Genomic DNA, 14,234 nt, shown 5'->3' with positions numbered 1-14,234 from the left:
ACAGTGACACCCGCCGCTCTGTACCTCCATTCGTATCAGAAGAACGAGCAGGCGCAGACACAGGTGCAGGCGCAGGCAGAGGTGACGGCACTGACGGAGTAGCCCCCAACCCCCCATTCTCTACAATCGTCACACTCGACCCAAAGCCGACCCTCGGTCGCTTAGGCGGGGGCGACGCAACCTCCGCATCAACAGCCGACTCGTCGTCGGCATCCGATCCCAGAACGCGGGGGTTTTCCGACAAGACGGGCTCCTCGCCGAAACGACCTCGTCATCGGGAATGGGCAGCCGGTGGCGATCAAAGAACCCAGTCGGGTGGGAGAGCATAGCAGCGCCCGCGCCAAGCTCGTCAGGCATGACTAGAAACGGCTCCTTCTGGATGATGTCGCTCATGGTGGTATCGTCCAGCAAGCTCTTTTCGGCTTGCTGCATCTCGGCCTGCGACATCTCCTTGCGGCGACGAAGCATGCGGTCTTCAAGCGTGTCGCGCAGCACCAGCGTCTCCACGTATACCGGGCGGGTCTGTCCAATGCGATGAGCACGCTTGATGGCTTGGCTTTCGACGTTGGGCTGCCAGATTGGGTTGACAATGAACACGCGCGATGCTTGCGCGAGGTGCAGGCCGTGCGAGGCCTGGCGCAGGTCCATTAGGAGTACGCGCACTTTCTCCGACTCGTGGAACAGCTTCAAATACTCGGTGCGCAGCTCGGGTTTTAGGGTGCTGGCGTAGATGCGGAACTCAATGCCCAATAGCTCCAAACCCTCGGCAATCCAAAAGGCTGAGTTGTTATTGTCGTAGAAAATAATGATCTTCTCGGCCGTGTGATGTTCCAAGACTTGGTCCAGCAAGTAAGTCAACTTGGCCGAGGCTGTTGCCACAAATTGCGTCTGTTTCAGTGGAGAGTCGGCTGGAAGTGATCGATAGTGATTCTTCTGGAATGTCTTTTTCGGTGACTTGTTGCTGTGTGGTTTCGGACTGTGCACCAGCTGCCCTTTTGAGCTTGGTGCACTCGCCGACTCCGAGGCTCTCCTCGGAGCAGAGTGCTGGTCACGCTGTGCCAGTTCCCGTCGGACCTTGATCCCAGCACCGGCGAGACCTTCGGCGGGATCATAAGCCCGGAGATGCTGCGTGATGAACTGCTGCGCATGTCGGGCCTGGGTGATGCCGAGCATCAGAGGCTCGACTTGTGCATTCGCCGAGTCAAGGGCCCAGAGGCCCCGAGCATGATCTGGGAACTGCTCGACGAACACCCCGAGTTCGTGCAGGTCTTTGAACCCGTGCCAGCTTTGAGAATCTATTGCCTTGCGAGCGATTTGAATTCCGTGATTCAGCTGATTAATGTCCGCTGGCGCAATCTTTTCGCGATTTGCATTCATATATTTGAGCGCATGGTCGACGGTATCCTGCACGTCGACATCAGAGCCTGCCCACCAGAAACCAGCCTGGCGCAGGTTGTTAATGGTTTGGTTGAGGTGCTTCCGATTGCTCTGATCGAACATATAATCTGGGCCCTGGCGCTCAGACGTGATTGAGTTGACCGCAAGGCCAAAAAGAAACAAGTTAATCGACATTCTGTCGTAAAATGTTGGCTCCAGGAATACAACCCGATTATGGAGCTTGGGGAGAGTGATTTCGGCCTCGACCACATCAAGCCGGTGTCGCACGATCAGACTCTGGAGCGTGGCACGCAGTGATGGAGCTTTGCGCCGCTTGCCATCTTTCCCGATCGGTTTAATGTATGTGGTCCAGTCGGCAGGATCTTCTGCACGGGAATTGGACCAAGGCTTGAGATCAAGGAATTCTATCACAATGCGTCGTAGTCTGGCAAGATCGTTCATCTCGTTATCGACGGCATTCCCGGTTTTCTTCCGGCCTTGCAAAGCCGCAGCGACCATATCCTCTGTCGATTCAGTATCGCTCGTATTGGCCTCCTGCGAGGCAAGACTGACTTCCACGCCATATAGTCCTGAAGATGGTGTTCCTGAAATGATCCATCGACGCTCGAGATGAAGATTATTCAACAGGTGAACCATGTTCGTTTTCGAGCCATGGCCTGCGACGTTGTGACCTTCATCAACAATAACCCTCAGCCAATGGAGCCTGGTAAGAGGCGAGTTCACCTGCACGAGTCGGTCACGCCGGTTGTTGGTAGGCTCGCCAGCCTCTCGCTCAAACCGAGTCTTAGAGAACAAGACGATGTCATAGTCCAAAAGTTGATCTGCCGAAGGTGTCACATCAGACCCCTGCCGCAAGACCAAGACTTTCAATCCCTCAGTATGCTGGGCAATCTGGCGTTCCCAATGATTTACCAGATTGGGTGGCACGACAATGAGAGTCCCTGAGCAGAGGCGAATCCGTTTGGCGGGCGGTCGAGGGTATGAGGTGCTGTGTCGGCCCTGGTACTTGGTTTGGTGTGGAGGGATCTCATATGAGCCGCAGTGAAACTCGCATGCTTTGACACATCGATCATACCATTTTCCCTGTTCTCTTCTTGCGTGGAAGTAGCTTTTCCACGGCACGGAGAGTCTGCCGGCAGCCGCAGCCGCCATTTCCATGAGTGTTCCTGTTTTCTCACGAGCTGAATGAATTCCAGTTGCCTGGTATTTGATGGGAATTTTGGGGAAATGTCCGCGGGTGGCCAAAATCACAGCAAGGCAAATGAGGGTTTTGCCGCAGCCCATGATTTCTGACAGGATCCCTGGCCAAGTGGTCAATAAGCAAACAATTATGTACCATTTTCTGGAACTTACCTCCACAAGCTTCCGAGTACAACCTCTTCTCACGAACAATACTCCCTTCCTCTTTATCATAGTAATACTCCTGTCCCGTTGGACTTTTCCAAGTCTGTAACCGGGGATCAAGCACCTGGGCTGGCTGCGCTTCACGCTGGACCATGATTGCAGCCGAGCGACGCTGAAATGGGTATAATGCAGTCTTGAGACCCGAGACCGAGTGTTCGGGGCTAGAGAGCAATTCCTCCATTGCTTGTCGAGAGTAGGAGTCTTTCATAGCCTCCACTTGTGGGTCTGGGTTCTGCAGGGTATTGAAGATGTACCACAATGACTCGTCTTCACTAACGTCAGACTCTTTGGCAGCTCGGGCATGAGCAGGGCTTCGGCCCTCCCACGTCTCAGGGGAAGGGTCAATCATTGACATGACAACCTTGAGGGCATTCCTCAGTTTGTTGCTTGACGGTGGAATTGACTTGCGATTCACGTCATCCGGAAGGATATATACCAGGACACTACTCCCATGGCCTATAGAGGTGCAAATCCGGCGGTGCTTCTCCAAAAGTGCAATCTCAGACTCTGGGTACTTCCCTTCAGGGATGGTTCTTTTGCTCAGAACCCCGACGGGAACGTATGGATCAAATTGTGTGGAAACACCATCGTGGCCTGAAGCCTCTACTGGCAGAGACTGAGCACCATTTGGATTATGCAAAGAGCCCGCGTTGGTTGAGGGCTCAGGTGGACCAGATGAGACTTCGGCAGTTGAGTGTAAAGAGGAGGGCCAGGTCCCCGGCAAAGAGTCGCCGACCTCGTGTATCCTCCAGGTCTCTGATAAGAGAGGCTCTGTTACAGATGAATGCATAATAAAAGAGCATGGAGATGAAACGACGAAAGACAAAAAAGAAGCTTTGCAGCTTGGAAACTAAAGATATCGGCAGATGGCTGACCGCCTTGCTATCAGTGGGGCGGTGATCGACTTGGCACCGGCGCTTTCGGCCTCGCATGAAACCACCTTCAAAAACATCGCTCTCCTACATGGAATGGATGAAACACGCTAGTTGCATATCTGCTGCACTCGGGCAGAATAAACCTCATGTTTTAATTATCTAGCTCACTGGGTCAGGAAATCCTCAATTTCAAATCCCATCCGCTTCAACGCTTTCTCCTCCAGCTCGCGAGAGGTACCAATCACCTTGCGCAACACCACTGTACATGCATCATGCAGTCGCACTTCTACTGGATTACCTCCTACACGGTCCAGCTCCTCCATGCTGCACTCTCGGATGTACACCGTGATGTCGGGCCCGACACAGGCGCGCCACAGCGAAGCCATCCACTGCCAGTGATCAAGCGGTGCGTATGAATCGTTGATGGGGATAGAGCACGCGAAAGAATCTGCAGTGGTGAGCTGGTATCGCGGAACCAACGCAACTGGAACAGCGCAGTGACTGCCCGATGTCCCATTAGACACGACGCTAGACTCGGACCCGTTTTCGCTGGACTGTGCCGGTGAGTGGATCTGAAGATTGGCTGTCTTGGGGATGATAGTCTTGGGTGACCTGTTGGGAGCGGACTCCTCGTCGGTGGTAGTAGACCGGGCGTCAACAGAATCCGCAGACGAGACGGCCTTGACAAAGTTGACGACCTCGTCTGAAATCCGGTGCCACGCCGAAATGGTGTTGAGATAGTCCACCGTCGCATCTCCCATTTGGCCCGTGTCGCTGGATTCCGTTCGAGGTTGCTGGATTTCGGGGCCATTAAAGACACGGACGTAGTACTTGGCTTCCTTTTTCAACAAGCCATCCAGGTACTCAACCACAATCTGGACTAGTTCTGAATCTTGTCCATCAACGGCGATGACCGGGCCTCGAGTTAAAGGGTTTGTTTCACGAAAAGACGGCACCAGCGGCGGTGAGATTTTAGCCAGAACTTTGATTTTGTTCAGGAACGGAATCGTCATGACGGTTGCCTCGACACTGGATCCTTCTTGCGAAAAAGGCGTGGCAGGGGTCATCACCGGCGTTGTGGTCTGGAGCGGTGGCAACTTCAGACTAGGGTCGGGGAGCGGATTGTGCACGCTCCCGTACTGCCGCTGCGGATGCAGCATTGGGATCATGCCCCGATGCTGGGCCATATCTGGCCGAGCGCTGTGCGGAGTCATTGGGTGCGGTGATTCGGGGCTTCTGTCCCGATAAGGCTGCAGAATGGGCTTGAAGGAGGCTTGCGATACCCGACGGCGCTTGTTATCCGGAGACTGAACGCTGCTCTCATCCCACTGGCGTTGACGGGACCGGGAGTCTGGCGGGTCGATCATCACAGGCTTCGGTACCCTGTTTGAATCTTTCTCGCGGCATTGAGAGCTCCTAGCGGTAATAGTGGTCGTATGAGACGACGGCACTGAAAAGCTCGAGGACCGATTGGCCGGTGCTCCATTGGGAGTGAACGGGGTCATAGGAGACGCTGGCGGGTTCATGACCCGACCACCACATCGGTTACATGTTGAGGACCCCGATGGATTATGACTGATGCCCGAGGCTGAGTTCCGCGAGCTCCCATCCCGTCCATATCGCCGGGGCTGGTACCGGTAGTCGGGGTATTGCTGCTGGTGACGGGCTTTCTCTTCCTAAAGGTTTGGTCAGTCATGTCCCCTCTCAAACACTTCACAACGGAGTATGAATAGACCATACTTCTGCAAGCGCCTTCCATTTGCTCTTTTCATCCTCGGACAAGGATCTCCACTGCTCGCCGATGATCTTGGAGATTTCCGGGTTCGCCAGACCTGGGTTGTGAGATACCACCACCGACTGGTAATGCTGACGATATAAGATGAAAGCTAACCAAATCCCAGTATTAGCCATATTTCAAGATGAACATTCTCTACTCTGGCCGACGACCGAGGGGGCCAGTCAGATTGGAATAAAAGCAGAAAAACCACTTGCCAAGCTCGCTGGACGGCACAGACATCATCAACTCACCATTACGAGGCCGGGGGATCTTCGGGTCCGGCTGACAGAGGCAGAACTGCAGGGCACTCTCTTTGTGGGCGGACTTGACGGGACTGGTGCTGCTGGCCGAGGACGACGACGACCGCTCGCGAATGGGAATGTCCTTGGTTGCAAGTACTGGGTTGACCGGCTTGAGGGCACGCGGCTCCGAGGACATGGGCGAGACGATCTTCTGGAACGTGTCCTTGGCCCGGGTGATGGATGATAGCTGCGGGAGGGTACTGGGTGGGCCGGCATACCTACAAGGTGCACCGACGGGGCCACCCTCGCTGGGGCGGCGGGACGCCATGGCCGAGTTGGACAGGTCGTCGTTCATGATTTTGTGATCAAGGAGGTTGCTCGTGGGTCGAGGCAGTGTGACTGGCGCAGACTCATAGAGAGCAGCAGGATTGGGGAGAACTCGATCGTAAGACATTTATGTCCCCCGAGAAATCCAATAATGAAACCGAGCAACAAAGAGAAAAGCAGGCGGAGTAGTGAAAAGAAAAGAAAAAGAAAGATATAAACCACCCGGGAGGACAGCAATAAGAAAGAAATCGGGGGAGGGCGTTTCCCAAGTTAAAAAAAAGAAGTAGAAATCAAAAGAAGAGACCAAACAAGAGACAAAGCCAGAGAGAGTCCAATCGAAACAAGAATGCGAATCAACAAATCATTTAGGGGGGTTGAGACAAAGAGAAGTATATCCTCAATTTGCGCGTTCTTTGTCTTGCGTCCCCGATCCCTGCTGGTGGCTTGTTCTTTGAGTTGCTATTCCGACCGAGCCAACCGAGAATGTCCTTCTTTGTTATAGCAATGTTAGTGACAGCACAAGAATTGTATTCTCTACGACCCAACCAGACTGACACGGTGCCCTGAGATTCGCAAGTAACCAAGGACATATCCATGGATGGGATGGCATCATGACTGGCTCATCATATTCAATCCTGCCATACTTCGCTCTTTCAAGGGAAAAAAGTAGGGCAAATAGTGGATTAATTCCAGCCAATCACAGCCCCGGAATTTCTTATTGTTTTCTTTGTCTCCGCATGCGGCGACCTGCGCCTGAGGCCAGAGTCAGGCCCCAGTCCCCCGTCGAATCGCAAACATTCGACAAACGCCATGATTCAACTTCATTGCGAACCAGACGCTTGTTTCTCTCTGCCTCCCTATTCCTCTCTATCCATCTCCCTTCCATCTCATGGCATTGACAGAGTTTGGGCTGACACCCGTCAATCAAGGGGGATTCCATACCATGATCTCACGTCCGCCGATCGCTCTCCACACTCGGCTCGGGTTGCAATCGGCTTCTTTCATTGCTTTCTCTATGGCCCACAGCTGTCGATGGAACAATACCACCTTTTTTTTTCCCTCTCTTTTTTCGGAGATTTCTTCTCTCTCTCTACCAATGGTTTCTTCCCGTGTCTCGGGTGGGCTCGATGATGTCTCCTCTCTTCTATCTCTCCCCTGACGGGATCTCCAAGTCCCGCTGCAGGTTCCAGTCCAGCTTTGATCTAGAGTACTACCGTATCCTTCTCCCCTTTTCCTCTCTGAAGAGAGTCTAGGCGGTTCCTAACTCTAAAGTCACCTCTCGAGTGACTGGAACCTATCCATCCATGCCGCATCAAGTAAAGTGGCTTCCCCCATGCGTTTGAGGCTTCGGGTACTGACTCTTGTGTCCCACAGGCCCGCTCTTGATGAAGACAATGTCTAAGCTGCAGATCCCCGTCGGCTGTGGCGCTCGTCTGATGGTGGTGACAGCTTGGGACTCAACAAGATTTCTTCAACGCCGCGGTGGATCTCTGTCGCCAAGAGCCGGTGCGCCGAAGGTCCCAGGTGTATCTCGTTCCTGGATGGTGGCCACCGTCAGCTAACGATAGGGCCGATTGGTAAAGAAATGGAGAGCTGGGTCCATGGATCTAAGCAACTGACCAAAACAGATACCGGTTAGGATGTTGGCATATTCTCCTATTCCTTGACATCATGACCTCGTCGCCGCTTTCGACACAGGGATCCACGACATTCTCCCATCCAGGGTCCGTATTCTTGCCTAGTCCATTATCCTCTTCAATGCCGGCTGCGTAGAGCTGCCAGTCCCGAATGCGATCCATCAGAAAGGTATTAGTATCAAACAAGTAGATGGAGCCACGGTCCCAAGCCCGAACGGCCTGGCGCAGTCTCCGGTTCCAAAGGCCCACGATCCGCACCGTGTCTTTGTTCCGGGCGCCCGTGTACCCAAAGGCCGGCAAGAAGGTCACGTCGATGGCCTGTGTCAGAATGACTTTGAGCTCGGCCGCACCCCAGCGCGCGGATAGCAGGTCCAGCTGCGACAGGAGGGTCTTGATGCGACGCTCGACCGATGGCGCCGCCTGCTCGGGGTCCTTTGTGGCCAGGCTCCAGATGTCCCACACTTCAAAGGCCACCACAAAGACGGTGTGGTCCTGGAGTCTGCGGATCGCCGCCGTCGAGAGCCCTTTCGTCGCCTGGGACTCGGCGTCGAGCCAGTCACGAAGCTGCGTCTTGAAATCGGCCAGCCGTGTCTGAGACAGCTGGTCCCAGAGCTCGAGCTCTGTCTTGTCCACTACGCAGCCGGTGTATTTGCCCTGTGGTCGAGACGGCGTGGTCTGTGCTAGATTGTCTTGCCGGCAGTCCATCTATATGGGTTTCAGTCAGTCCCCCCCCCATGTTTTGTGCTCTAGCCCCTCGGCTTCCCCCGCAATGTGCATTCGTACCATCGAGCAAAGCCAGTCGGTCCACACCTTCCCTGGTAGGTTTTCGGTGTCATTGTCACTCCATGAGTCCCCAAACACCACCAATCGTTGCTTGAATGGGTTGGGTGTCTGGAACCTTTCCGGTGTCAAAGGAACGATTTCCCCAAATTCCTGTGAGGATAATAGCCAGAGCCAGGTGAAGGAGAAGATCGTACAGGCGACCACGGCACATAGGACGAAGAATCGACTGAAGAGAAGTGCCATGGAGGTTGAGGGCAATGCGTCGAGGTGCAATCAAGATGGATCACGGCCGGGAACAATGGCCCATGTATCGGCTGTCAGCGCGCTAAGCCAAAGCGTTACCACTGCAGCCCAAGGCTCGATCCTAGCAGTCCACTCTGGAAAGGATGGGATAGATGATTCTCTGAAGACTAGCAGTAAATCACCACTCAAATAGCCCAGATAAGAACAAGCATCCGGCAAGACCGGAAGAAGACAGCAGGATCCAACTATATGCCGACAGCTATATCACAAAATCAGGATGCAATTTAAGATTCAATATCCATATTAATATAATTATCGATATGACCATCCAGTGGCATAAGCATATTCGTGTCAGTATTACGCCAGACGCGAGTACAAGACCTCGTGGTTGTACGGCCGCGTGGTTGTGGCGGAACCAACCGGACTTGCGCCTGCATGGAGCACCGCCCGTGCTGCGTGCAAGATACCGAAGATACCGTAGAGTTGAGTTTGAATTCGATTGTACTTGGACGTATCTTTTTTATTGCACAAGGCTGCAAATAACCTTTGATTAGAGGAATCTTACCGAGAGGGCGCAAGGAAAATTCTTTGGTTTTTCAAGCTGAGCTCATACTTCTTCTAGGCACAGTGTTGTAGATAGGATTTCCTCAGCTCATAAATTTAATCGACTTTGCTTTACGTAACAACCTTTTCTTTAAACACTAGATACAACAACCAGAACATAAATAGACCGACTCCTGTCCCAGCATTGACCGCAACATCAAATCATAAACCCATTTCCTAAATAGGAAACCCGGCATATGCCACCTAGGGCTGTGTCATGTGATTCATATCAGGTGATCACACTCGCTTATATTTCATGTGCCACACGTGACCACCCGCGGTCCCACAGTCGCTACACACCAAACGCAAAAAATCCACACAGATCCCTTCGACGAACAACCTCAGTCGACAACTCCGCGCTACCGTCTTGACCGCGCAACCCCCGTCAAGATGAAGCTCAACATCTCCTACCCGGCCAATGGGTCGCAGAAAATCATCGAGGTCGACGATGAGCGCAAGCTCCGTCCCTTCATGGAGAAGCGCATGGGCACCGAAGTCAGCACTCCCTGGAACCCTTCCAACTCCGCAACCCGCACGAAGACACAAGAAAAATACACACACACAACCGATCATCACACGAAATGGAAATGGAGAATAAATTGGCTGATTGGGTTTTTTTGTCGATTAGGTTGTCGGTGACTCGCTCGGCGACGAGTTCAAGGGTTACCTGTTCAAGATCACTGGCGGTAACGACAAGCAAGGTACGATTGTTTCCTTATGCTGGAGGATGGCATGATTCGATGCCCAAGAGAACGAGAGGAATTCGAATGTCCGCAGACCAAACCGCTGACTTGATCGCTTGACAGGTTTCCCCATGAAGCAGGGTGGTACGTACTGGACTGCACACAGCCAGGCCCCGCGATATCGAAAAACCAAGTCCGCATCATACTCATCGATTCTCTACAGTTCTCCTGCCCACCCGTACCCGTCTGCTCCTCGCCGACGGCCACAGCTGCTACCGCCCCCGCCGCACTGGTGAGCGCAAGCGCAAGAGTGTCCGTGGTGGTACGTCTGCCCCTCTCATCCACACTCCCAGCCCGCGCTCGTGCTGGACGAGTTCTCCAGATGCGCAATAGGGTTATTGACTTTTACGGTTTTGTGTAGCTATCACCGGTCTGGACCTTGCTGTCCTGGCTCTCAGCATCGTCAAGCAGGGCGAGGGCGAGCTCCCCGGCCTGACCGACAGCGTTGTCCCCAAGCGCCTCGGCCCCAAGCGTGCCACCAAGATCCGCCGTTTCTTCGGCCTCGAGAAGCAGGACGACGTCCGCAAGTTCGTCATCCGCCGTACCGTGACCAAGGAGGGCAAGCCCGACTACACCAAGGCCCCCAAGATCCAGCGTCTGGTCACTCCCCAGCGCCTGCAGCACAAGCGCCACCGCCTTGCCATCAAGCGCCGTCGCGCTGAGGCTGGCCGTGAGGCTGCGTAAGATTCCCTTTTACCCTCTTGCCCTTTTGTGTTTCCATACAATGGAACCATGTCTGAAAGAAAAGAGTCAATATGCTAATATTCCCAATAGCAACGACTACGCCAAGCTCCTGGCCGGCCGTGTCCACGAGGAGAAGGCCAAGCGTGACGAGCTCCGCAAGCGGAGGGCGTCCTCCATGCGGAAGTAAATCCCGCCCGCGGTGTTATGATTTGTTTCTGCGGGAACCCGAGATGGCGGGGTGCAGGGGATTGCTTTAATGGAGGTACTTCATGTTGCCCTGGGGCAATGATTGGAAGGGGCCAACGGGTAAAACATCAAAAAAGGAAACCTGATTATTCCCCAGGGCGATGGTGAAGGGAAATCATGTCTGATAGAAAAAGGCCCAAAGGCTACTTCAAGATATCGATAAGGCAATATGGAGATGCGATGAGATCATTTCAACGAGCTTCAAGTCGAGTGCTAGACATTCCCAGATAGTCCCAGCTAGCCGGCTATCTATATTGATGGCCAAGTAATGGGTGCTAGTTGTTGCCTGGCTTATTCCAGGGAGAAACATAAGAGTTGTACTTTACATCAAGGATCTAAAGGCATTGCCCAGGGTAAACTCACTTAGGCCAGAATATCTGACATAACATCTAGGGTAAACGCCTTAACAGAGAGCTAGGTTTCTCAAAACCCAAGCTATGTCTGCCTAGCTATGCTGCATTGGTGTCGCTTACGCTAATTTTAAGTTGAAACCCTTAAAAAGCTTAATGTATAAAATGGCTGGTGAATGATACTTGGGTAGCGATCTCACGATGTTGATTAAAAATACCGTACTTGAAGAGGAAGAGAAGGTCTACATACCCGTCTAGAAGTTTTCTGACACCCCCTATATTCTTCGCTCAACTCGATGGGGTTTGGGTGTAGATATCTCAAAAGATTTGTATGGTATATGACTTTTGAAAATATTCTTAAACTAAATTCTTTCTTAGGGAGTTATGCCCTGCCAAAGATATGTAATATTGGGGGGGGGGAGTAAAATTTAAATAGACACTGACAAAATTGTCGAAAATCTTGGCTCAAATCATACATACTCTTGTTACTTCTTTCCCGAAAATAATTAATACTATAGTCATTCTATCTAATATGTAATAATATACTTAAAAATAGATAATAAGCCACGTGTATATCTGATATCAAAATCAAAATCAAGATTTCTTTTTCAACATGAATCGGCTCAGTGGTCTAGTCGTATGATTCGTGCTTCGGGTTTCCTCAAGATAGACAAATGCTTTTCATTCCGATTCTATTCTTTCTTCGTAGTTGTGCTTGTTGCCATAATCCTCTCTACATAGAGCTCCGTAGGACATCTCGCCGATCAAGAGACCCTTAAATCAAATTGATACTTCAACCAATCACCAGTAATTATACCCGCTACAAAAGAAAAATAAGAAATAAACAAGAAATAAACTATATGTGATGGTCTCATTTTGCTATCAAACATGACAGGATTGCTCCCTCAAGACCATCCCACCATCTAAACCCGAGTAGGAGGAAGCAGGGGTAACAAGACTAGAAATACAAGATCAAAAGGACATCCCAGTCAATGGCCAGCCGAGATTTTGATCATGAGCTAAGCGACAAGAGAAAAACGAGAACACTGTGAACATGCAAAAAGAGAATATGCAATTGAACCCCGTGAAGAAAGAGCCCTGCTCGGCTTGCGAGACCGGTAGAGCAGTTGATCCTCGAAACAAGACAATGGAAAGGAAAAGAAGCACAACCCCGGCAGACTCGCATATCTCGGCAGGAGAGAAAGGAAAAAGAACAATAGAACAAAGGTCATCAGAATCGTATTTTTGGTTACCGCCCTCTCACACCTTAAAGAAGAAAAACGCATAAATGACATATTCCCCAGAAACCAGCAGGTATGATGCGGGGACCTATGCCACGGCGTGAGAAAACAAGAAGCTGACCGATTCGCCGTTATGCGTTCGGCGGCAAGCCTCCGCCAGAGTGGGGCTAATGTCGATGGTCTCGATCTTGTCGCAGACCTCTTTCTTCTCGGCGTGCGGGACGGTGTTGGTGACCACCAGGCGGCTCAAGCGGCTGCCATTCAGGTTTTCAATAGCCTTACCGGACAAAATGCCGTGCACGACGATGGCGTTGACCTCCTTGGCACCGTGTTGCATGACAGTGTCAGCAGCCTTGACCAGCGTGCCGCAGGTGTCAGCCATGTCGTCGACGATGATGGCGATCTTATCCTTGACGTTGCCGACGAGGACCATGCGGGAGACCTCGTTCGGGCGCGCACGCTCCTTGTGGATCAGGGCGAATTGCAGGTCCAGACGATCAGCGATAGCGGTGGCACTATTGACGAAAAAAAATCATACCGCGTTAGTTGAATTTGTATACCCCAGACATCTCGCACTCGAGGTCTGAACATATTACACTTACCGCTTGGCACCACCGGCATCCGGACTGACAATGACACAGTTTTTCACGTCGAGGTTTTCGCGGATCCACTTCAGCATGCTGGGCTCGGCGTACAAGTTGTCGACGGGGACATTAAAAAAGCCTTGAATCTGGCTGGCGTGCAGGTCCATGGTGATGACATGGTTGCAGCCGGCAGTCTGGAGCATGTTCGCCATAAGCTTCGCCGTAATCGGTGCACGGCTCTTATCCTTCTTATCCTGGCGAGCGTAAGGGAAGTTCGGGATGACGGCGGTGATGCGCCGGGCGGAGGCTGTTTTGCAGGCGTTGATCATAATGAGCAACTCCATGAGGCCGTCGTTGATATCGTTGGGTCTTGTAGATTGCAGAATGAAGACTGACAGATGGAGCGAAAAAGGCATTAGCGAGTGCACCTCTTGTCTTTAACGGCCACGCAAATAAAGGCCACCAAGTAAAGGGTCGGACGATACCATCTTCGTCTCGCACACTTTCACCGATTGTGACACTGGTTTCTTGGTTGGAATATTGCAGTACCATGATCTTGGTCAACTCGATACCGAGTCTGATTCATGATCAGCTCCATTGCACCAGCCATCAAGCAACAGGCACTTGTCGGCCCGTGATGTTTGCAGATGACACATACCGATCAGCCACGAGCTGCGCAAGCTCCGGGTGGCTGTTTCCCGTCAACAGTTTTACCGAGTTGGATGCCATGATGTGGAAGATATGCCTCAAGGGAGAGGACTGAAGGTCAGAGCAGAGTGATCAGAGGCAAAGGGACATGTCTTGGAGACTTGCGGAGCAAAAAAATCGCCCACCGTTGGCCCCGCATGGCTTTTTTTTCGGCCGCAAATGATCCCGTGACCCTCACCGCCTGGGATTATGTCATCACGAACGCCTTCTTAATTAGGAAAATATACATAACCTTGGAACCTTACTATCTTGAGGCCATGGATGGAGACACACCTAGGGCTGACATAGTAAACCTAGGTAGATAATTTGAACCATTCCACTTGGGAAGGCAATGCAAAACTGAAATCGAACATTAATGGATATTTCAGTGCGCATGCAGCAATCTAAGT

At 52.1% G+C, this 14,234-nt stretch overlaps 5 protein-coding genes across 5 annotated transcripts; 1 reads left to right on the top strand and 4 right to left on the bottom strand.

Moving 5' to 3' along the window:
* Positions 1-129: 129 nt before the first annotated feature.
* Positions 130-3,592, bottom strand: NUU61_003886 (DEAD/DEAH box helicase; the record flags this gene model as incomplete). The annotated part of the gene is made up of 2 exons (XM_056654468.1): positions 130-2,699; positions 2,752-3,592. 2 exons carry the CDS (start codon positions 3,590-3,592, stop codon positions 130-132), a joined length of 3,411 nt encoding a protein of 1,136 aa, XP_056512495.1.
* Positions 3,593-3,841: 249 nt separating this feature from the next.
* On the bottom strand, positions 3,842-6,150 carry NUU61_003885 (putative HMG box transcriptional regulator; the record flags this gene model as incomplete). The annotated part of the gene is made up of 3 exons (XM_056654467.1): positions 3,842-5,353; positions 5,418-5,563; positions 5,706-6,150. The coding sequence occupies 3 exons, from the start codon at positions 6,148-6,150 to the stop codon at positions 3,842-3,844; spliced, it is 2,103 nt and encodes a 700-aa protein (XP_056512494.1).
* Positions 6,151-7,421: 1,271 nt separating this feature from the next.
* NUU61_003884 (uncharacterized protein) lies at positions 7,422-8,686 on the bottom strand (the record flags this gene model as incomplete). Its single annotated transcript, XM_056654466.1, has 3 exons — positions 7,422-7,560; positions 7,692-8,365; positions 8,444-8,686. 3 exons carry the CDS (start codon positions 8,684-8,686, stop codon positions 7,422-7,424), a joined length of 1,056 nt encoding a protein of 351 aa, XP_056512493.1.
* Positions 8,687-9,679: 993 nt separating this feature from the next.
* On the top strand, positions 9,680-10,903 carry NUU61_003883 (40S ribosomal protein eS6; the record flags this gene model as incomplete). The annotated part of the gene is made up of 6 exons (XM_056654465.1): positions 9,680-9,784; positions 9,918-9,990; positions 10,096-10,116; positions 10,196-10,294; positions 10,394-10,712; positions 10,807-10,903. 6 exons carry the CDS (start codon positions 9,680-9,682, stop codon positions 10,901-10,903), a joined length of 714 nt encoding a protein of 237 aa, XP_056512492.1.
* Positions 10,904-12,641: 1,738 nt separating this feature from the next.
* On the bottom strand, positions 12,642-13,866 carry NUU61_003882 (ribose-phosphate diphosphokinase; the record flags this gene model as incomplete). Its single annotated transcript, XM_056654464.1, has 4 exons — positions 12,642-13,068; positions 13,156-13,528; positions 13,623-13,714; positions 13,796-13,866. The coding sequence occupies 4 exons, from the start codon at positions 13,864-13,866 to the stop codon at positions 12,642-12,644; spliced, it is 963 nt and encodes a 320-aa protein (XP_056512491.1).
* Positions 13,867-14,234: the final 368 nt, after the last annotated feature.

This window comes from Penicillium alfredii (assembly GCF_028826965.1).
Source record: "Penicillium alfredii strain IBT 34128 chromosome Unknown utg000005l_segment0_segment0, whole genome shotgun sequence".
Lineage (NCBI taxonomy): Eukaryota > Fungi > Ascomycota > Eurotiomycetes > Eurotiales > Aspergillaceae > Penicillium > Penicillium alfredii.
This window is presented reverse-complemented; position numbering and strand designations above follow the sequence as displayed.